General features: G+C 41.6%; 2 protein-coding genes across 4 annotated transcripts; both read left to right on the forward strand.

The window, feature by feature from the left end:
* LOC306716022 (protein polybromo-1-like) lies at positions 1–13,462 on the forward strand. 3 transcript variants are annotated; one of them, XM_079186551.1, is made up of 30 exons: positions 1–89; positions 1,584–1,732; positions 1,866–1,963; positions 2,092–2,239; positions 2,355–2,504; positions 3,638–3,754; positions 3,840–3,908; positions 3,993–4,091; positions 4,181–4,266; positions 4,350–4,435; positions 4,532–4,742; positions 5,547–5,688; positions 5,779–5,873; positions 5,964–6,243; positions 6,357–6,462; positions 6,563–7,202; positions 7,324–7,535; positions 7,644–7,829; positions 7,959–8,116; positions 8,254–8,505; positions 8,597–8,742; positions 8,956–9,113; positions 9,216–9,399; positions 9,653–9,854; positions 9,965–10,166; positions 10,255–10,407; positions 10,921–11,082; positions 11,469–11,521; positions 12,661–12,841; positions 13,102–13,462. In XM_079186551.1, the coding sequence occupies exons 2-30, from the start codon at positions 1,592–1,594 to the stop codon at positions 13,263–13,265; spliced, it is 4,881 nt and encodes a 1,626-aa protein (XP_079042677.1). In that variant the 5' UTR covers positions 1–89; positions 1,584–1,591; the 3' UTR covers positions 13,266–13,462. The 3 variants fall into 3 exon arrangements, with proteins under 3 accessions (XP_079042677.1, XP_079042678.1, XP_079042676.1); XM_079186552.1 differs by having other exon boundaries at positions 5,779–6,243; positions 9,653–9,884; positions 10,255–10,323; XM_079186550.1 differs by having other exon boundaries at positions 5,779–6,243.
* Positions 13,463–13,796: 334 nt separating this feature from the next.
* On the forward strand, positions 13,797–22,388 carry cse1l (CSE1 chromosome segregation 1-like (yeast)). Its single transcript, XM_079183560.1, has 25 exons — positions 13,797–13,885; positions 14,717–14,809; positions 14,908–15,050; positions 15,248–15,349; positions 15,440–15,585; positions 15,672–15,762; positions 16,615–16,722; positions 16,937–17,029; positions 17,129–17,296; positions 17,384–17,513; positions 17,656–17,721; positions 18,002–18,204; positions 18,319–18,403; positions 18,607–18,668; positions 18,760–18,896; positions 19,189–19,292; positions 19,387–19,484; positions 19,590–19,740; positions 19,852–20,060; positions 20,224–20,321; positions 20,444–20,529; positions 20,683–20,764; positions 20,999–21,145; positions 21,403–21,634; positions 21,847–22,388. The coding sequence occupies exons 2-25, from the start codon at positions 14,725–14,727 to the stop codon at positions 21,934–21,936; spliced, it is 2,916 nt and encodes a 971-aa protein (XP_079039686.1). The 5' UTR covers positions 13,797–13,885; positions 14,717–14,724; the 3' UTR covers positions 21,937–22,388.
* The last annotated feature ends 154 nt before the right edge of the window (positions 22,389–22,542 follow it).

Here is a 22,542-nt window from a genome sequence, read left to right on the forward strand (position 1 = left end):
ACTTCTGTTTCTCGGTCTAAAATCGATAAGTGATTGGCTTTTCTTGATTATTAAAGATTTTTGGAAGTCTAGTAACGGGCTCCCAGAAGGTAAGCGCACAACTATTTCCAGGGGTTAAAAAAAAATATGTCCCATCATGTGTCGTAGCCTCACTTAACGTTAGCTTTGTAACGTTAGACGTTGGTACAGTGATGCCTTTGTCTCGTCTCTAACTAGCGTTAGATGATGTTGAAGGCTAACCGTGAAGTGTAGCTAACTGTTAGCGCCTCTGTGGTCAGTACCTGTCCGCACTTGAGTGACAGGTAGGTGGACAGCTGCCCGGTTTGTGTGCTAGCTTACTGCTGATGTGTGCACTCTGGACGGCAGTCTGTACGCAGCTGGAGGACATTAGGCAGAGCGGTTAATGTTGAAACCTCCAGACAGACAGCATCATAGGTGTCCGTTGATAAATGTCATTCTAAGTGATAATAATGAGCTGGAGTGGTTGTCACCCTTTTATACTCGGACTATAATGCGCATTAATAAACCTTCAAGTAGATCGGAGGGCCTGTTGACAAAACACCGTTGAATTGCTTATTTCTGTTGCCATCTTATTTGAGAATGTATCCAAATGTAACACTCATGAGCAGTTGTCTCAAGTATAAGATTTAATTAGGGGTCAAAGTTAATTTGGGGTGACATGAAATCACTCATCATGGATGACATGTGGCGGTGCTTCCAACACACACATGTAAGCATTTATAAGGTATATTCTGTGACTTCAACAAAATAACAATATAAACTGTAACTCAAATATTCCTACATTTTAATTTTAAAGTTTAATACCATCTTGACAATTTGTTTCATGTTTCGTCAGAGGCACCCCTCCATCTCCCCCCTTTATAAAGAACAAAATGTAAAAGTGAAGCTGTAGAACATAAATGGGTCAATGAAAAGCACAATACAAATATGGAAACAGCTTAGAAATGTGTCTCGATCTTATTCTGTTCCTCCAAATGTGTAGGCTTTGCCTTGTCATAGCTCCGCTACCTACTATTACATTATTAATATTAAATGTAGAGACAGAGACACGATCAGCTCCAATAGGCCTTTTTTAACCGAAGTGCAAATCATGAAATAGATGATGACCGAGTCCTATTTAGGGGATTCAGTTTCAGGGTCCTAGTATGTGCATGCTGGTTTACGCTCACACAGCTCTATTGTGGTGCTACACGTGAATAGAACGGTTGTCTCACCAGTAAGGCCGGTGCTTTTCCTGCCACAACAGATCAAAATGTGTCGAATTAAACATCTGCTCAGCTCTTCAGTATTGGTAATCATAGCTTCTCATTCACAGCAGTAGTCTGTTGCATTTGATAGGAGAGGGGTGTGTCATGAAGGGGAAGAGGCCATTTAAAATGTGATGTTTAGTCTGTTTTAATATAGAAAATAGCAAACAATATCAGGATGACCGTATATCCAGTGTCCCTCATTGAGATGATTCACTCAGTCTGCATAGTGTACACATTGTTTATATACTGTAATGTTTATAGCTCTTGTCTGCATGCAGTGACACTTGTTACTTTGCTGGTTTTTTACCTCAGGGGTCGTCATGGCCTTGAAAAGGAGAAGGGCGACGTCCCCCTCTAGCAGTGTGAGTGGAGGAGATTTTGACGATAGCCAGACTTCATCGTTAGTGTCTTCAATTGGGAGAAAGAGGAGAAGGACCTCAAACATTCCAACTGTGGATCCTGTAATTTTTTACAAATTTCAGTTTCAGTTTTTCTTTGAACACACTTGTCAGAATTTATGCTACCACACCGATTGACTGGTTGGCATGGGAAAGGAGGCAGATATGTTTCAATGTTTCATCCTTTGAATTGCAGATTGCCGTGTGTCATGAACTGTATAATACAATCAGAGATTACAAGGATGATCAGGGCAGGATGTTGTGTGAGCTGTTCATCAGAGCCCCCAAACGAAGGTAAGGAAAGGGATGAGTGGTCATTGGATACGTGCACATGATTGCACCCTGGAATTCCTTAAATATCAGTCAAGGTATTTAACACAAACATTAGATGCAGAACAATTACAGGACTCATTTTCTTACAGGAATCAACCGGATTATTATCATGTGGTGTCTCAGCCCATTGACATGATGAAGATCCAGCAGAAATTAAAGATGGAGGAGTATGATGATGTTGAACAACTCACTTGTGACTTTCAACTGTTATTCAACAATGCAAAAACATATTACAAGGTTAAAAAAAAGAAAAACAACTTATTATAAGATACAAATTATTTACAACTCTGTCCGCAGTAAATGAAATTATGATATTTACCAACATGAATATGAATTGCTTGTATCTGTCTAGTCTGACAGTCCAGAGTACAGAGCAGCCTGTAAACTTTGGGATCTTTACCTGCGAACCAAAAATGAATTTGTTCAGCGAGGCGATTATGACGACGATGATGAAGAAGTTTACGATGCACACGACAACCCCGGAGGGTCTACTGAGGATGAGGTGACACTCACTCACATTACTGATAACATAGATTTACTATGACTCTTCATTCAATACACACCGCTAACAAACATTCATCTGACGGTTAGAATCAAAGGGCCTCACGCAAGAACCACTTGTACAAACCGATTTGTTCTTAAATGGCTAGAACTTGCCGTATTCACCAATTTTCTCTTATCGAGTTTTTCACTAATGGATTGTATATTTCATTACTTTGAAGCAGTTCTGCGTTAGAAAATCATATATAAATTGCACTTCATAATTATGATGACATTATCCTGTTTGACTCTGCAAATCATATTATAATATAATTCAAAATTGGCTATTGGTGCCACTGTATAAAACTACAATATCACTACTGACACCTCAAGCTCCAAAACAACTTCAACGATGCACTAATTGATGGTTAATTGGTCTCTGTATATAATAAGGTCAGTGTTAACTCTAACCAGGCACGTCATGACTAGTTTACTTAAATTGGATGACTTAGTGCGTCAGGCAGATGGATGGTTCTTCACATGCAGGTCTATGAAAGTTGCCGTCCAGGGGAACGTCCTCCGTTGCAATGCCTGATAGCACAACACCATCTACAATGGAGCGTATTCTTTTCATCCCATTGACACCCTCTCGTTGCAATCAGTAATTGTCTTGCTGTGGCTAGATGTTTGTTTTTAAGTAATTTTGATATTGAACAATTTCGTGTGCTATTATTATGATTATGTCGTTAGTTATGCTAATTTACAATTATCATGAAGCCCCACTTATTTACTCACAGGTTGAGTTGATCATGTTTACGCTGGTCATTCACACAGTTATCTGAGGTTAGGAGCGTTTGATGAATATGACGTGGCACACCACCGTACAAAACAAAAGTAAGAAAGTTAAGATAACAATATGAAAATGTTTTTGCATGAGGCCCATTGTTTCTAATCTGTTGAACCATTCCAACCAATATGTCTACTATGATGGTGTTTTTAAATTTGATACCTGCAACTCAGATTTACCTAAGGATGAAGTGGTCTGGTACATAAACTTTGAAGGATTTTGCTTTAATTTGGAATAGTATACTGCATATCATTAAGGGTGATGTAGAATTCCCTTATCTAATCCGTGTGCCCCCTTGTGTATGACAGAGTGCACCTACCTGCTTGAAAGAAGTCCTCGAGCAGCTCCTTGACGCCGTGGTCTCTTACACTGAGCCCACTGGCCGTCTGGTCAGCGAGCTGTTTCAGAAGCTTCCCTCCAAAATGGTACGAGCACCTTCAGTATGACTTTAGTTATTATCAGTCAAATTAGTGATTTGGCTTTAATGTGTAGCTTGCCTTTTTCTTTTAGCAATACCCGGATTATTACGCCATCATTAAGGAACCAATAGATCTGAAAATCGTTGCTCAAAAGATTCAGGTATGCTATTACACCTCCTGCATCAAATATGCACTATAATGTTTAAAAAATATATTTATGTCCAAAAATGTGTTTGCCTTCTAGTTGAGCCACTACAGGAGTGTTAGTGCCATGGCTAAAGATGTAGATTTGCTGGTCAAGAATGCCAAAACGTACAATGAGCCTGGATCGCAAGTGTTTAAGGTGAGCGTGTCAATGAGAATATGACACATATTAAAATACCATTAGCGGTGTTTGACATGCAGACCACATGACCTGCTCGTGTGTTACAGGATGCAAACACCATCAAAAAGATTTTTGCACAAAAGAAGTCTGAGATGGAACATGGAGAACCAATCAAGTCCAGCATTCGTATAAGGTGAATAGGAGACAACACTGGAATCAAGTCGTGTTAGCTTTTGCTTTTAACTCTGTCGCCCTTGTTCTGTCTTTCTCTGTCAGGAATAGAAGGTCTGCCCAGGGAGACCGCCTCTCAGCTATCACCATGGCTCTTCAGTATGAAAGCGATGAGGAAGGCATACTCTCGGGTACCTCTTTACGTCATTGGCTTTGGTGCCTTGTGCAATATATTGTTGTAATTGATGGGTGTGTCATTATTTATTATCTTCTCCTGTGTTTGTCAGGTTCTGTCCACTATGATGAGGGTGAGTCTGAAGCAGAGAGTATGAACATGGACATGAGTAATCCCATCTTCCAGCTGTTTGAGGCTGTGCGAGGAGCCAGGAACAGCCAGGGCCAGTTGATCTCTGAGCCTTTCCTGCAGCTGCCCTCCAGGAAGGATTACCCCGACTACTACCACCAGATCAGTCAACCCCTCTGCCTCCTTCAGATCAAGTATGACAGAGCTAGTACTGATCTGATGTCTGTGCGTCTTTCATCTTTGATGTTCAACATTCAACATGTTCAACATTGAAATATATCTTCTTTTTTTTTTCCACCCTGAGTGATGTCACCACCTGAATTTAACACAGATTTGAAATGTTGTGACAATTTATTGTACGTTAAAGTGGATTGTTTTTTTATTTAGATCCCTTTTGAAAGTTAATTAAAAGAGCCCATTGGTGAAACATAGCCTCTTAGAAAGTAAAGCATTCAGTATTGATTTGAGGGATTTATATCAATTTAAGGTTAATATTTTCAAGTCATTTAAAATTAATTAGCATAAAAAACATCTTTTATTGTCTCGTGTAACATTTTGGCATAGTTTGCATCTGTTTATCAAGTGAATTTTAGTTACCCTGAAAAAGTTTTAGAAATGTTAATTAGGTATTGTTTATCAGTGTTTATCAGTGTCTTAATAGATGCTGTGAATTCAGTATCAGATAACAAATCTACCAGAAAAATGTAATATGTCCTACAACAAGTGGTTTCCATTTATTGTCAAGGAAAAGGTTAGTGGCAATAATACAAACATTTGTCTTTTTATACAAGCAGAAATGTCTCTGAATCATCAAACACTACTTGAGTTTACACCCACCCAGTTTCTAATCCATGTTTCATCATTGATTTGTTTTTATTTTGTTTCACCAACATTCTGTCTTTTTTATTTTCTACCCCTACGGCATCACACACTCACTATACAGTACAGTATTTTCTGTGCCCTCCTTTCCAAATGTGAGAGCCCGTAATTCCCCACAGGAACAAGATGAAGAACAATGAATATGAGAGTGTTGAGCAAATTGACTCTGATCTGATGCGGATGTTTGAGAATGCCAAACGCTACAATGTTCCTCACTCGTCCATCTACAAACGAGCACTCAAACTCCAACACATTCAGCAGGTCAGTCCCAACTTAGACTTTTTTGCCAGCTTTGGGGTATTTTAAGAGGCATTGCAGCGATTAGATGTATGTTACCTGTTATCTCTGTAGATGAAGAGAAAGGAGCTGTTACAGAGAGATGATGACGACGGAGACAGCATGCTCTCCTCTGCCACGTCTGACACCAGCAGCACAAAAAGAAAAAGGTTTGCACTTTTACTTACTCAATTCTCTGAAGCTTTTTGTTTAAATGTGCGTGAAAGTAGAGCGACAGTTGATCTGCATTTGGTTTCCAGTCACAAGAAGAATACAAAGAAAAACCGAATGAAAGTTCTCTTTGCTGCTGTGGCTGAGGCGCGAGAAGCTGGTACTGGTCGGAGGCTGTGTGACCTCTTCATGGTCAAGCCCTCGAAGAAGGACTATCCAGACTACTACAAGGTCATCCTGGAACCAATGGACCTCAGGACCGTTGAGCACAACATCCGCTCAGACAAGTACATGACCGAAGATGCAATGGTGGAGGAAATGAAGCTGATGTTTCGCAATGCTCGACACTACAATGAAGAAGGCTCCCAGGTAAGATCTGTTTGGTATTTCTAATTAACTGTGAGTCTAATTTAGCCTGAGGAAAAAAACTGTTTCTAGGAACCAGGAGCTTCCCATGACAAACTTTCTTTGTTGTGTTCAAGGTTTACAACGATGCTGACATTCTAGAGAAGATCATGAAAGACAGACGCAAGGATCTTGGGCCAGTGACCGATGATGATGACATATTGTCCCCAAAGTTGAAAATAAGTACTTAACTTTGTCAGTACCTTGTCAGTTTAATGAATTAAAGCTAGATGTGTGTGAGTTGGTTATCATTAACACACACATACACTTTATTTGACTGCAGGAAAGAACAGCATTACACTGAAGAAGTCAAAGTACTTAACACCCTTACAGCAGAAGCTGAATGAGCTTTATGAGGCCGTCAAGAACTTCACAGATAAACGGGGTCGTCGCCTCAGCACTATCTTCCTGCGGCTGCCTTCTCGTGCCGAGCTTCCTGACTACTACATTGCCATCAAGAAACCTGTGGACATGGAGAAGATCAAGACCCACATGTTGGCTAACAAGTACCAGGATGTTGACGCGCTGGTGGAGGACTTGGTGCTCATGTTCAACAATGCCTGTACTTACAACGAGCCCGAGTCTCTGATATACCGCGACGCCCTCATGCTGCACAGGGTGCTGTTAGAGACGAGGCGTGACCTGGAGGGAGGAGATGATGCTCACGTACCTGATGTGCCCCGCCTCATCCAGGAACTAATCCGCAGCCTCTTTGTCTCCGTGCTCGGCCACCAAGATGACGAGGGCCGCTGCTACAGTGATTCACTCGCTGAGATTCCCGCCCTAGATCCCTCAAATCCTGAGAAGCCACCACTCAACTTTGAGATCATCAGGACTAATGTAGATCGAGGCTGTTATAAGAGGCTGGATGTGTTTCAGGACCACATGTTTGAAGTGCTGGAAAAGGCTAGACGGCTGAATAGGTGAGGTGCTGTTGAACATCCTGTACAAAATCAGTCGTCTAATCACCGTTTATTCGTTGATGTTGAAGGATTATTGTATTAAAGAAAGCTAAAGTTGTGTTGCACCATATGTCTATTACAGGACCGATTCTGAGATCTTTGAAGATGCTGTGGAACTGCAGCAGTTCTTCATCCGAATCAGAGACGAGCTGTGTAAGAACGGAGAGATCTTGATGTCTCCTGCTCTCAGCTACACCTCCAAACATCTGCATAGTGATGTAGAAAAGGAGAAGAAAGGGAAGCTCCCCAAGGAGTTTGAGGAGGACAAAATCAAAAGGGAGGAGGAAAAAAGGGGTATTTTGATAAATATATAATAACGGTCACAGTACATAGAAGTTCTGTCATACGTTGTCTCAGCACATACTGTGGCAATGATTCACCGAGTCACTTGTGAATTCCCAGAAGCTGAGAAGAGAGAGGACTCTGTTGGAGGATCATGGCAGTCTAACCTCCAGCGCACATACAGTCAGGACTGCAGCTTCAAAGACAGCATGTACCACGTGGGAGACTACGTATATGTGGAGCCTGCAGAGCCAAATCTCCAGCCTCATATCATCTACATCGAACGCCTTTGGCAAGACGATACTGGTAAGTCAATAATTTGTATTTTTTGTAAGAAAAGCATAATGATATTTTATTCCGATTTTTATAAGGTGCAGTTTCTTCAGTTAGCAGTTCTAATTCATTCAGTTTTTCTCCCACCTCCAATGAATGCAGGTGAGAAGTGGCTGTATGGCAGCTGGTTCTACAGGCCAAATGAAACGTTTCATCTCGCCACAAGGAAGTTCTTGGAGAAGGAGGTTTTTAAAAGCGACTATTACAACAAAGCTCCTGTCAGCAAGATTCTGGGCAAATGTGTGGTCATGTTTGTCAAGGTAAACGCTGTGTTTCTCCTGCATGTTTTGTCTGTTTCACCTGTATCTTTGTTAGGTGTAGGTTTTGTTTTGAAGCATTGGCCGTTTGAATGTGTATTGAGTGTTGACCCAAACATTTATGGTGTGTGGAATTCAAGGAGTACTTCAAACTTCATCCAGAAGGCTTCAGAGCTGAGGATGTCTACGTCTGTGAATCGCGCTACTCTGCCAAGTCCAAGTCTTTCAAGAAGATCAAGTTATGGGCCATGCCCTTGAGCTCGGTTCGGTTTCTCCCCAGAGAGGTCCCCCTACCTGTCGTCCGTGTAGCATCAATGTTTGCCCCCAAACAAGAGGAGAAACCGCCAGAGATGGTGGATGAAATCAAAATGATAGATGGTAATGTAGACAAGGTAAATGCCAGTTGCTTTTTTTCCATGAGAAATGACAGAATACACGTAAAATAACGCAGACTACTGTCAAGACAACTGTTTGTGTCTCCAGGAGAGGGAGGATGTTCCAATGGAAATGACCAATGGGGAGCCAGCATGTCAGTACTATGAGCAGCTCTGCTACAACAACCTGTGGCTGAAAGTGGGAGACTGTGTTTACATAGGCTCACATGGACTTGTGCGCCACCGAGTGGGCAGGTAGAGAACATACAGTTCTTTTCAGCTGACCATGGGGCACCTCCTTCCCTTCAATCGCTAACACGGGAACTCTATATTGTGTTATGGTTGGAAAATATGGAACACAGGGAGCTTGGCGTAATGGCAAAGTGATTTGTTGGTAATGTGTGTGTTTGTAAATATACAAATGTCTGATTTCCAATGTATCTAATGCAGCTCTTTTATCTAAAACAGAATTGAGAAAATGTGGATGAGAGATGGAGCAGGCTACTTCTTTGGTCCAATCTTCATCCATCCAGAGGAAACAGAGCATGAGCCCACTAAGATGTTCTACAAGAAGGAAGTGTTCCTGAGCAACCTTGAGGAGACTTGCCCTATGACCTGCATCATCGGTACCCTCCTTACTGTACATGTTGAATAAATGTATAAAGTTTCATGTGTGTAGTTAATAGAAATCATTACACATTCACTGAGTCGGTCTTCTTGTTTCACAGGGAAGTGTGTGGTGTCGTCCTTCAAAGACTACCTGTCATGTCGGCCAACTGAAGTGCCTGAAGAGAACGTTCTACTCTGCGAGAGCCGCTATATCGAGAGTGAGAAGCAGATGAAGAAGTTTAAGGGTCTTAAGCGCTTTTCACTCTCTGGGAAAGTGGTGGAGGATGAAACTTACTATTTTAGGTAAAAAAAACTTTAACATACTGAATTATCTGTTAATGTTACTGTGTGGCAGCAGGAAAGGAAAGACTCAAATCTTTGTTAAAGAACTACACTAATCAGAACAAGCCTTTTACCGTCCTGTGTAGGCTGCATTATGTCCCTTGTTGTGTTTCTTCGTGATTTTTTACGGGTGTTTTCCAGGTTAATGAAAGATTAGGGCCAATTTGAACGGTGGATATATTGCACAGTTTCTTTTTCTTATTGTCTTAATCAGGAAGCTCATAGTACCCCAGAAGGAGCCATCCCCTCTGCTGGACAAGAAAATTGAGGTACTGGAGGCCAAGTTTGCTGATATGACAGATGAGGAGCTAGAGGATCTTGGGGATGATGATGGCGAGCAAGGGGACCGGTCTCACCCTCGGATGCAACCTTCCATGTCTAGTGACATGGAAGTCATGCCTTACACTCCCCCGCAGGTCAGGGTGGAAAAGTATTCACTCACAAATGTAAATTTCCTCTGCAAAGTAACAAGGAATTAAGTGACTTTTAGCATTCTCGTTAATGCACTCCTGTGTTTTGGTTGCAGTCCACACAAAAACCCATTAAGGGCCTTTCAAAGAAGGAGGGCTCGAAGCGAAAGATCAACATGAGTGGCTACATCCTGTTCAGCAGTGAGATGCGAGCGGTCATCAAAGCCCAGCACCCGGACTTCTCCTTTGGGGAGCTGAGTCGCCTCGTTGGCACTGAGTGGAGAAACCTGGAGGGTTCCAAGAAAGCAGAATATGAAGGTGAGCAGAACTTTTTGGGATTCTAGTCTTCACCCAGTTGTGAACCACATGGAATTAAGACCTTTTGCTCGTCTTTATTGCTTTGCAGAGCGAGCAGCTAAAGTGGCAGAGCAGCAGGAGCGCGACAGGGCCCAGCATCAGACGTCCCCTAGAACAGGTACCCCAGTAGGGGCACTGATGTGGGTGGTGCCTCCCCCAATCCCCATGGGGATGCTAAATCCCAGCATGACGCCTGCGTCAGGTAACCCCTCATAGATGCAGATGGATCCCCAGTGTACATTAGAAGGCTGACTGGAAGAAGAAGCTGAACTGCTCGATGCATTCACATTTTAAGTTTCCTAATCTCACCCACGTCCGCATGTTTGTGATGTTGCAGTGTTGTGATTTAATTTTATGTTGCATCTAACATTATTTCACTTTCCTGATTAGCCCAAACCTTGCTTGTTGTAGAGTACCCTTTATTCTTTACATCATGGTTGACTCCACATATTTGAATGCAGAGCTTGAAGTGTAAAAGTTGCTGTACACCATTGAGGATTGGGACTGAAAAGTTAATCAGCACTTAGCAGTAGTGCATGTGCACTAAATTGTTTTCATTGTGCGTTTTTCATCCGTTCATATCCATCATAATGATCTGGTGATTAAATAAAAACATACATATTAACATGTTTCTGCATGCCAAGTAGAGCAAGTAGTTGATGCATGTTTGACTGACGCATGTCGCTGTCTTGTGTTGCTGCTGTCCCTTCCTAAGAGGGTATGGTGGGTGCATATAGGTCAGCTATGATGCCCCCGTGGGGCCACGGTGAAGGCATGGTTAGTATGACTGGCATGCCACCACATCTCATGGAGGTGCCTGTCTTTCCTCAACATCTCCTGCCTGTTATGCCTGGCTTCCCTGGAATGCCGTACTTTGGTAAGAGTGCTGTCATAACCTCCCCACTTGCCACGCAGTTGCTTCCTGTCTGCCAATCTGACTTGCTGGAGGGGCTACCTGTACCAATAGGCTGAGGTCCTTAAATTGAGCACAGAGCCTTAACTGGGACTCGGTTATTCATTCTCCTCATTACCACTAGACTTGTAGGTAATTATGTCATGGAGAGAAAGTCGGTGTCTCCAAAAAATATACCAGATTTTTTTATTTTAAAAGTTCATAATTGGCATTCCTAAGTGTTCTAATATCGATTCAAATTACACGGGTTGATTTCAGAAACGGACTTTGAATTTATTATTTGTAATACAAACCAATATTGAGTGGCCTGCTGAACGTTTTGACTGTTTCTTGATGTTGAATATCCGCAGGTGTTAATGGCATGGGAGGTGGTCCTGGAGCAGGAAATATTCATGGATCCCAGGTAATCTATACGGCTCTGTAATCATCTGTAATCTATGTGTTCAGAGAAGGATATGAGACTCTTGGAAAACATTAAGAAATTCTTTAGGCTGTGTTCTCCATGAAGCTATTCTAAAACATTTTCAGAAATGAGAGTGAAATCTAGTGTCTGTGGGTTTTTTTTTTTTCAGCCTTTCACAAAGTTGAACAGCAGGCAGAATATTTATGAAACATCCAGTCCATCATATGTGACAGTCATATGATGGACTGCAGGTGTAGCGAGTAAAAAGATACATATCGCAGTACATCTGCTCTGCGAACCATCCGCATCCTTTATGTCTTTAATGTAGCCTAGCTGCAGGATTAGCAGAACAGATTGTAGTTTCAAATCGACCACACTAAACTAGTTTCTTAGTTATGGTCACACTTGCAAACAGACAAACGGACACACATGTATTTTTTTACTCTGTGTATCTCAATTACGCCTGTGTAATTAATTAATTAATCAGTTAACATCAAGCTAAATACAAGTTAATGTCCAGTTATAAATGTCATCTTTTCTGCATTTACACACCTGTGCACCCAGATTGTGTTACTTTTTCCCACTTTGTAGTTGTTTTGCTCTTGTAGACTGTAGCACAGTGTCCCTAAAAGATGCCTTTAAGAAACATGACACACATTACTTATTATTACTTATTTTGCTAATTACATATCGAACTAATTTATGTCAAGCTGAACACATTCACTTAGTGTTTTGAAAATCAATTGAAAAGACTAAATTACCAACTTCCCTAAAACAGTAAAGCAAACTGAAGGTCAAGGGGCCCCTTGAAGGGGTTCCAGACAGACAACATTGTAGGGCCAGCACAATGCCACCAGAATACAGACGGATTTGCTTCTAGATAGGTTGATGCGTGATCTTATGGTCTCCTTAATGGGGCACTTTACTTGTGTTGGCCGCCCCATTCCTTAAATAGTAAACCATGTACTTGAAGCCAACATGTGCCACAACTATGTGACACCTGTGAAGTTTGTCACACACACCAGTTGCAGATTGGGGCTTCAATTATCTTAAGATGTTGATGAAATGCTGTATAAACTTCAATCTAAATCACAGAAATAATAGATTTCTTATACTATTTTCATTAAATGGGACAACAGGCTCCACCACCGTACCCGGGCCAGATGGGACAACCTGCACACCAGCAGCCCTCCACTCCGATGTTTGTGTCCCCACCAGCCAAGTCTCAAAGGCTGCTCCACTCTGAGGCATACCTCAGATACATCGAGGGCTTAACTGCAGAGTCCTCTACCATTAGCAAGTGGGATCAAGCTCTCTCAGGTGTTTGTTTTTTATTTTTTATTGCAAGTGATTAAAGTTAAATAAAATGACGATTACACTGGCGAGCATAGCTTGGGAGAGCAACAAAAAAGAAAAACTCCTCTTAGGATGCAACACACACGCATTGAAATATATTTTTTACAAACCTATAAATGAATATCACATATTAACACAACATTCACTTATCCTAAAAGATTATTAACAAATGAATGTAGACTGGTGAATATCCTAATTTTAATGTTTTATTTCTGCACTTTCAGTTCAAAAACAAGATGTGCGCCTCACAAAAGAGCAAGAGAGCAGACTACCATCGCACTGGCTGAAGAGTAAGGGCGCCCACAAGACGATGGCAGATGCACTTTGGCGCCTCCGTGACCTGATGCTGCGAGACACTCTTAACATTCGTCAGACGCACAACCTGTAACTGCTTGTATTCTGAGCCTCTGTTCCCACCGTTTCTGTGTGACAGGAAGAGGGTCAAGCTCACTAATAGTGTTCAATTTGTGTTGTCGTTTAAACATGTGTTTGTAGTTATAAAAGCTGCTTTCTGTGTTGAAGCTGGTTTTTGTTTTACATTGCAGATATATTGTTCTAAGTGCATTATTGTCAATGGCTGTCGTTTTGTGATGAATGCCTTCATGCTTTCACAATTAAAATGTGACGAGCTCAGTTTGCCTGTCTTCATTTACCTTGTCGGTCAGGACCTACTGTATATTACCATTAGAGATGCATCACTTGAAGAATAGTACAATACCTGCCACTTGTAAGGAATGTTCAAATGTCTCAGATTTAATTTAGGCATCTGCTAAAAGTGAAAGTAGAAAAGACATTTCAAGTTAACTATATAGCTGAATGACCTTTCAATATTGAATGATAATTTAAGGTAAGCAAGGGGCGTGCCTTGCCGCTTTCGTCTGTCATCTGCGCCTGCGCAGTATACCGACCGCGCAGTTCCTTTTCCTCTAGACGTTTGAAAGCTGGCACGGCGAGCACGTCTGTGTGGTTTGTAGTGGCTCCCCATCCCGGCTGAAATATACTGTAACGGTAAGCCACCCTAATGCTTTAACAGTTAATATATCCAGTAATACGGGATTCAAACCTGACAATTGGTTCAGAGTCCCAACATCTTACGTGTAGTGCGTAATGTTTGAAAATTAGCTAACTTTATGGTTAGCACAACACATTAGCTAGCGCTAGCATTAGCTTGGAGTAGACCAGCTTCTGGATCAGTCTATTCACTGGAAAGTGGATATAGCTGTCCATGCTGCTTTAGATAATATTAAACGTAATGTTTTGGTGTAAGACGGTGTATTAAGATATTAATTATTTTTAAATATAACTATATAAGATCAGGTTCTTGCGATATAACGACCGCCATGTGCTTATATTTCAACTTTGAGAAGACGAGAAAACCTGTAAACTGCTAGCTTAGACGTTGGACTGCTTAAACTGATCTGGAGTCAGCGGGGCCAACTGACCTAATGCCAGATTGAGGCTAAGTAGCCTAGCTATGTTAGCTGCTAGCAAGCTAAAGTCAATGGCAAACTAGAACTATGACTGGAACTAGCAGACAGTCGGTAAACTTTGGTTACGTTATCAGGAATTGCATTGACTTGTTAAATCAGTGGAACTCACGTTTTAATCACAACATGGATTATTTCAACAGTTACATTTGGCACACATTTCCTAACTTTTAATCACGTTAACACGAATTTACAGGAACAAATATACACGTTTTAGTAACCTTCCGTTAAGTTTGTGTACAGGATTAATCAGCATTAACTAATCCATGTGTAGTAAGGTAATTAGCCTCTTAACCAAATGAAATTGGTTTATGTCTTTCACTCATCCACTCGTTGGTTTTATCGCCTTTAGTCACGAGCATGGAACTGAATGATGCTAACCTACAACGCCTCACCGAGTTCCTCAGGAAAACACTGGACCCAGACCCTTCAGTCAGACGTCCAGGTAACGCGCCTCAATGCCACAGCATGAGCTTGCATATCTTCATTGTGAAGTCTCTGCTTCGCAACACCTGATTTCTATTTATTGTTTTTCTTTCTTAGCTGAAAAGTTCCTTGAATCTGTGGAGGGAAACCTGAACTACCCCTTATTACTACTCACTTTGCTGGAGAAGTCCCAAGACACAGTGATTCGCGTCTGTGCTGCTGTTACCTTCAAGAACTACATCAAAAGAAACTGGCGCATTGTGAGTCTCACTAAATAACATCAAGTGTACATGTTGTTGACTCTAGTGTCTTGTATTTAGAAACAGTGTTAGACTGTATGGAACAAACCGTATATATAGTAGCATTTAGTACAAAGTCCAGATGGAGCCATTGTTGTTATTATTGTTGAACTGTGCACCGAGTTGATTTTTCTGCTTTTGTGCCATGTTTCCCAAAGGTTGAAGATGAACCAAACAAAGTCTCTGATCCAGACCGAACAGCAATTAAAGCAAATATAATAAATTTGATGCTAAGCAGCCCAGAACAGATTCAAAAACAGGTACATCCTCAGATGTTGCATTACCTTTTAAAGGATCTGATTCACAGGTGTAAAGGAAGAAGCCCCTGTTAATCCATTGCATTTCCACAGCTGAGTGATGCCATCAGTATCATAGGAAGGGAGGATTTCCCTCAGAAATGGCCTGACTTACTAACTGAGATGGTGACCCGCTTCAGAAGTGGAGACTTCCACATCATCAATGGAGTGCTTCGTACTGCGCATTCCCTCTTCAAGAGGTAGAGCTGACTTCTTAATGGTTTCAAATGTTTTAATGATTACATTTGAACTGAATTGTTTATCCCCTCCCTTATTTTCTTTCAAGGTACCGCCACGAGTTCAAGTCAAATGAGCTTTGGACAGAGATCAAACTAGTACTGGACACATTCGCCCTACCTCTGACGGAGCTGTTCAAGGTTGTGATGACTTACAGTTCAATTACCACAACGCATACCAGTAGGGCTGCCTCCTCTTAGTCGAATAATTGGTCGTTTTGGTCTTAGTCGACTAAGATTGCTTTTGTCAATAAGTCATTTGTATGGTTATTTCATGCTTAATTACTTATTTTCAAGAAACGTCTTCTCCTCCGCAGACTAAGCGTGAGCTCTGAGCATGAACACGTTCATACTGTATGCGCTGTTTGTTATATTATTCTCCAAAACGCCAGAGAGGGTACAAACTAAATCAACAGTAAAGAATCAAAAAGACAACACGTGTAACACATAAATATGCCCATATAATGTATGTGTAACCGGTAAAAAGCCATAAACAAACCTCCATAATGCCGAGGAGGGATTGTAATTATCTGTACACTCATATTCATGGACAAATGTATTGCCTTTGTACAAGCCCTGTAAATACACAAGTTAAGTATTGCATGCATTATAAAGAAACAAAGGTTGAATATCCTGTAAACAATTTGATTTGGCTGCAAAATATTTACTCTGATGGAGATTTTTTAAGACCTTTCTAAAGCATCTCAAAACGAATTGACCTATTTTGTATAATCACTCCAAATGTGAATAGTGTTTTTATCAGTTTACTGTATGTGACAGTTTCGAAATGGTCCGCAAAGTTACAAAAACTCAAGAGGTACACGACCAAGTGCCACGACCACGTCTACGTCTGTGGTGATAAATACTTGCTTGGGTCGAGGACAGCCCTACTTATGAGTTGTTGTATAACATCTGATAAATGTTGACATGGATATGATGACATTCCAATATGAAGTTGTATTTGTAGTTAATTATCTCTCTTCTTTGCTGTAGGCCACTATTGAGTTGTGTCAGACTCACGCTACAGACGTCAATGCCTTGAAGGTCCTCTTCTCTTCCCTCACACTTATCTCCAAGCTGTTCTACAGTCTTAACTTCCAGGTCAGTTCAAGTTTGCATTGTTCTTGAAGGCTTTGCTCTTTTGGACAGTTGCATTGTTTCTTTTGTAGCTAAAGTAAATAAACGCTTGATAGCCAATCACAACACTGAAGTGTGATACATTTGCTCCACGTAGAGTTTAAGTCAGCTTCTTTTAGTAATCATGGACACTTTCATCAGAGATGTGCCTTCAAATGTCCTCTGTACTATTACACAGGACCTTCCAGAGTTCTTTGAAGACAACATGGAAACCTGGATGACCAATTTCCACGGCCTTTTGACTTTGGATAATAAACTTTTACAAACGGCTGTGAGTTATTTTTTCTCCTTTTTTTTCCATTCATGCAATACATTTTCAACTGTTGCACTGTGTTTCAAACTATGTTTGTCTCTTATGACGACTCCATAGGATGAGGAGGAAGCCGGTCTCCTGGAGCTGCTGAAGTCTCAGATCTGTGACAATGCGGCTCTCTACGCTCAGAAGTACGATGAAGAATTCCAGCCGTATCTGCCGCGCTTCGTCACTGCGATATGGAACCTTTTAGTTTCTACTGGCCAGGAAGTCAAATACGACCTGGTGAGAGTACCGATCCACGGCTGTGTTTCTGTGTTCTGGTCTTTTGAAGTTCACTTTTACTAACTGTACACCGTGTCTTTGTTGCAGCTCGTAAGCAATGCCATCCAGTTCTTGGCATCAGTCTGCGAAAGGCCACATTACAAGCATCTATTTGAGGACCAGAATACACTCACTAGCATCTGTGAGAAGGTCATTGTGCCCAACATGGAGTTCAGAAGTAAGTAAATGCTTTATTCTCATCAAATTGCACCTGGAAATGTCCTATGTGGTTGGCTGAGTCGGGGCTCTGCTTGCTTGGACACAAACATTCACTTGTGTGCTGTGTGATACCGACCAGATTGCTTGTTGTGCCTAATTAGGTGCTGATGAGGAGGCCTTTGAAGATAACTCAGAGGAGTACATCCGGAGGGACCTTGAAGGATCTGGTAAAGATTTAGATCATTGCTTCTCACCTCCCCGAATGTAAATTATTGACATAAATACACAAAAGAATATGTAGTTCCTCCTCTCATTTTGAGTTTGACTGTTGTTTGGGTGTCTCTCCTGGCAATCATCATTAGCTGGACTCCATATGCTCTTTAGTTACATAATCAATTGGTTACACTTAAAACATTAAGTTTCAATAGAAGGTTTCCACATAAAATAACTGGACAGGTAACATAACCATGTCCCCCATTGGTAACATTGTTCCTCATTGTTTCTCAGACATTGACACTCGTCGTAGGGCGGCATGTGACTTGGTGAGGGGCCTTTGTAAATTTTTCGAGGCCCCCGTCACAGCAATCTTCTCCGGCTATGTGAACTCAATGCTGGGAGAGTACGCCAAGAACCCCGGGGAGAACTGGAAACACAAAGATGCCGCCATCTATTTGGTCACATCACTGGCATCTAAAGCACAGACACAGAAGGTAGTGTTGACTTGAGTATTGAATTTAAAGCTGACAATACAATGAACATTTATAACCACTGTTTATATGTTCTGAGTGATTGGCTCAGTACTTGCGTTGTCCTTTTTTCATCAGCATGGAATAACACAAGCCAATGAGTTGGTGAATCTGAATGAGTTCTTTGTGAACCACATTCTCTCAGACTTGAAATCCCCCAACGGTAAGAATACCATTTATAAATATGATGTAGAATTACAAAAAGTATTATGTACTACAACAGCTGGCTCACTTTAGGTTTGGCTCAGTGAGCTGTGGTGTAATTCCTTAGTCTGACCCGTCATGTCCCGCTTCACTATATAATGATACAAAATATTGTCTAATGTATACACATGTATTAACATCACATACTTGTTGTCATTGTAGTTAATGAGTTCCCAGTGCTCAAGGCAGATGCCATCAAGTATGTCATGATCTTCAGAAGCCAGGTATGAACTATTACTTTCTCTGCAATATTTTAAAATTTCAAAATGCAAAATGAATACATTAGAGAGCTTCTTCTCCATCATCTTCCTTCAGCTTCCTAAGGAGCAGCTGCTGCAGGCAGTTCCTCTGCTGATAAGTCACCTGCAGGCGGAGAGCACAGTGGAGCACACCTACGCTGCTCATGCTCTGGAGAGGCTGTTCACCATGAGAGGCCCCAACAACACCACACTGTAAATATGGAGCGATGTCGAAAAATAGACTGATATTTGTGTGAACCAAAACAATTTGTGAATATTGCTCACGGGCATTAGGTCATAGTGAGCACTTTCTCCATTTGTAATATTTATTAGGATGTGTGAAGTAATCAACAATTTCTCAAATTGGGAACATTGCGAATTAGTTTAGCTTTACTCCAGAGCTTTACGTTCCCCTTACAGCAATAATAAGTACGGAAAGTCTTGGTCCATCTGTAGAGCTACTAAACCCATTACTTTAGCCAATCGTCCTCTGTATGTTTTTCAGCATCACGCCAGCAGAAATGGCACCGTTCACTGAACAGCTGCTCAACAACTTGTTCAAAGCTCTGGTTCTTCCTGGTTCTGCTGAAAATGAATACATCATGAAAGGTAAACCTGACTCTGTGTCATCTAAATGCTCCTCGTGATTGTTTCCGTTATTTTAAGTAGCCTCATCATTTCTTTCTTTCTTTTACTCTTACAGCCATCATGCGCAGCTTCTCCCTGCTGCAGGAGTCCATTGTCCCCTATGTTCCCACTCTGATTGGTCAGCTCACTCATAAGCTCCTCTTAGTCAGCAAGGTAATGCACACTTTGTTACCATTTATGGACACATAGATTCACCAAGATCCTGGTTTGTTCAGGGGGATACACGCGTCAACTCAAATCTCTTCCTTCCATTCTCAGAATCCCAGCAAGCCGCACTTTAACCACTACTTGTTTGAGTCCCTGTGCCTGTCTGTCCGGATCACCTGCAAGGCCAACCCCACCACGGTCAGCAGCTTCGAGGAAGCACTCTTCCCCGTCTTCACTGAGATCCTTCAGAACGATGTCCAGGGTGCGTCACATTTGCCTATAGAATTTATTTACGTGTGTAGATGATGTGCTCATAAACCCGGATGGTGGCTGAACAACTCGCACTCATCCTCCTTTTTGTCTTCTGTTGCAGAGTTTCTTCCATACGTGTTCCAGGTGATGTCTCTCCTCCTAGAGATCCACTCCAACTCTATTCCCTCTTCCTACATGGCTCTGTTCCCTCACCTGCTGCAGCCTGCGCTATGGGAACGGACAGGAAACATCCCCCCTCTGGTGCGCCTGCTTCAGGCTTACCTGGAGAAGGGAGGTGCCTCTATTGCCGGCTCTGCTGCAGATAAAATAGTAAGTGACGGCAGACCGTGTTGTGTACAACAGAACATTTTTTTATTCGCAGTTGTTAACGGTGATTGTTTCCCGGTTGGTTTTATTCGTAACATTGATGTATTGTAATATTTATAGATTATATTGTCTCTTGAATCTCATCATGCTCATCTTTCCCTTTCAGCCGGGCTTGCTTGGAGTTTTCCAAAAGCTTATAGCCTCCAAAGCCAATGACCACCAAGGTTTTTACCTTCTCAACAGCATCATAGAGCACATGCCCCCGTGAGTTGACTATAGTTGTGTTTTCAGTGGATCGTCTTTAAAATATTGCACCTGGTGAAATGTATCTTGGTTAAAGTCATGACATGTTTTGTTAACTTGAGCTGTTGTTGTTTTTTTGCCAGAGAATCTATCATTCAGTACAGGAAACAGATCTTCATTCTGCTGTTCCAGAGGCTCCAAAGCTCCAAAACCACCAAGTTCATCAAGAGTTAGTACAATCATCTCGTAACCAACGTTCATGTTCTGTTCCGAGCTGTTGAGATCTCGAACGTTGTCGTTGACAGAGCATTTAACTGGTGATATCAGCCATCATAGTGAAAATGAATCGTCTTATGATGCCGTTATTCTGTCTTTCTCACAGGTTTCTTGGTGTTTATCAACTTGTATGGTGTCAAATACGGAGCCATTGCACTTCAGGAGATTTTTGACAGCATCCAGCCAAAGTAAGTGTATTTTTAATAGAAGCCACAAGATGTTGACAGAAACACAATTATGAGTAATAGTTGCCTGAAATCTCACCATGTGATGATGCTGGTGTCTTTCTCCCGCCTGCAGTAGAGTAAATATTTCCTGATCCCAATGCTTTTGTAGGTCTCTAGTGTATCTTACGTTTGTAAGGGCAGAAGACCAGTGGTGAAATGTACAGTTTTAATCCTGATTGCCTTTTTGTGTTGCAGAATGTTTGGTATGGTGTTGGAGAAAATAATTATTCCAGAGGTACAGAAGGTGTCTGGACCAGTTGAGAAGAAGATCTGCGCTGTTGGCATCACAAAAGTCCTGACTGAATGTCCTCCAATGATGGACACAGAGTACACGAAACTCTGGTAAGAGTCAGCCTGAAGGAAACACAACCATTGTTTTCCTCTTTTTCATGAAGTTACTTGGTTAAAACCCCCCACACGCCTCTTATCACGACAGTGTGGGACACTGTACACCTGTGTTTGATTAGATTTGGTGTCCCCAAAATGTTGCCTACAGCTACATGGCAGAAACGCTCTCCTGATACATACTGGATGTGTTATTTTTTTTTTGTCCTCAGTAAACTTTAAGCAATGATTTTGGTTTTAATGCGTCTGTTCAGGACCCCTCTGCTCCAGGCGCTCATCGGTCTGTTTGAGTTGCCAGAAGACGACAGCATCCCGGATGACGAGCACTTCGTCGACATTGAAGACACACCAGGCTATCAGACGGCATTCTCGCAACTGGCCTTTGCCGGGAAGAAGGAGCACGACCCGATAGGAGACTCTGTCGGCAATCCCAAGATCCTGCTGGCTCAGTCACTCTACAAGCTCTCTACTGCCTGCCCGGGAAGGGTATGTTAGACATGTGGGGAATATTTAGCACATTTTGCCATTAGACATGTTCTGTGATTATTTTCTTTCATTAAAGTCATAATGTTTTCTTTGGAATATGAGACATGTTAGGATTATTGCGTAGCTGCTGTGCTCTGGTGCAGATGATGCAGAAAGCAAATGAGTGATTCCTGCTTCTTCTCTTGTCTCCATGTTTATTTTTTTTGGTGCAGGTTCCCTCGATGCTGAGCACCAGTCTGAACGCAGAGGCCCTCCAATATCTGCAGGGGTACTTGCTGGCAGCCACTGTGCAGTTGGTTTGAAACGGCTGTGATGGTATTCACCTAATCAGGAGCCCACAATACACTGCAGGAGACCTCAGGTCACATGACGGATCCTGCTTCAGCTGAATGTGAATCTTAACAGATTTGGTTTGACTTGACAGTTTATGATGGATTTTTAAGGGTTTTTAAAGATGTGACCAACACTTGACCTGAAAGGATTTGGATATCAAGTTCCAATACAATTGTCAGTTTATTTCATAAATAGCAGCAGAGGTATATTTCAACAGTATTGTGGAACAGCTGAACATCACAATCAAATGGGAGGGATTTCTTTAGCGCTTCTTTTTGTATGTTTGAATTCCTTTTTATGCTTCTGGAGACTGCAGTCTGTGGCTCAGACATAATGGATCATATTTTTTCTGTTGCATGTTATTGTCTAGTCTTTGTTTCTTCTTTGTTTGTTATTGTGAATAAAAAGAGGCACTTGTATAGATCTGTTATCATCACAGCCTCTTTTATATGAGCAATATTAGAATAATGAATCTTGGCTCTTTGGCCTTCAGTTGGCCTTATTGATGAACAAGAAGGAGGAATTGGCTTTTCACGTAGCAAAAAGCCTGACTGCCCTCCAGATCCAGTTATGGT

Source organism: Pholis gunnellus, assembly GCF_910591455.1.
Source record: "Pholis gunnellus genome assembly, chromosome: 3".
Classification (NCBI taxonomy): Eukaryota; Metazoa; Chordata; class Actinopteri; order Perciformes; family Pholidae; genus Pholis; species Pholis gunnellus.

What these genes read in the sequence shown, in the direction of transcription:
- cse1l (XM_079183560.1), top strand. Translation starts at nt 14,725, where the DNA reads ATGGAACTGAATGATGCTAACCTACAACGCCTCACCGAGTTCCTCAGG. An exon ending in ATAAACTTTTACAAACGGCT is followed by an intron (nt 17,030 to 17,128) that starts GTGAGTTATTTT and finishes ACGACTCCATAG; the next exon opens with GATGAGGAGGAAGCCGGTCT. An exon ending in CTACTGCCTGCCCGGGAAGG is followed by an intron (nt 21,635 to 21,846) that starts GTATGTTAGACA and finishes TTTTTGGTGCAG; the next exon opens with GTTCCCTCGATGCTGAGCAC.
- LOC306716022 (XM_079186550.1), top strand. Translation starts at nt 1,592, where the DNA reads ATGGCCTTGAAAAGGAGAAGGGCGACGTCCCCCTCTAGCAGTGTGAGT. An exon ending in GATGAAACTTACTATTTTAG is followed by an intron (nt 9,400 to 9,652) that starts GTAAAAAAAACT and finishes TGTCTTAATCAG; the next exon opens with GAAGCTCATAGTACCCCAGA. An exon ending in CAGCATGACGCCTGCGTCAG is followed by an intron (nt 10,408 to 10,920) that starts GTAACCCCTCAT and finishes TCCCTTCCTAAG; the next exon opens with AGGGTATGGTGGGTGCATAT.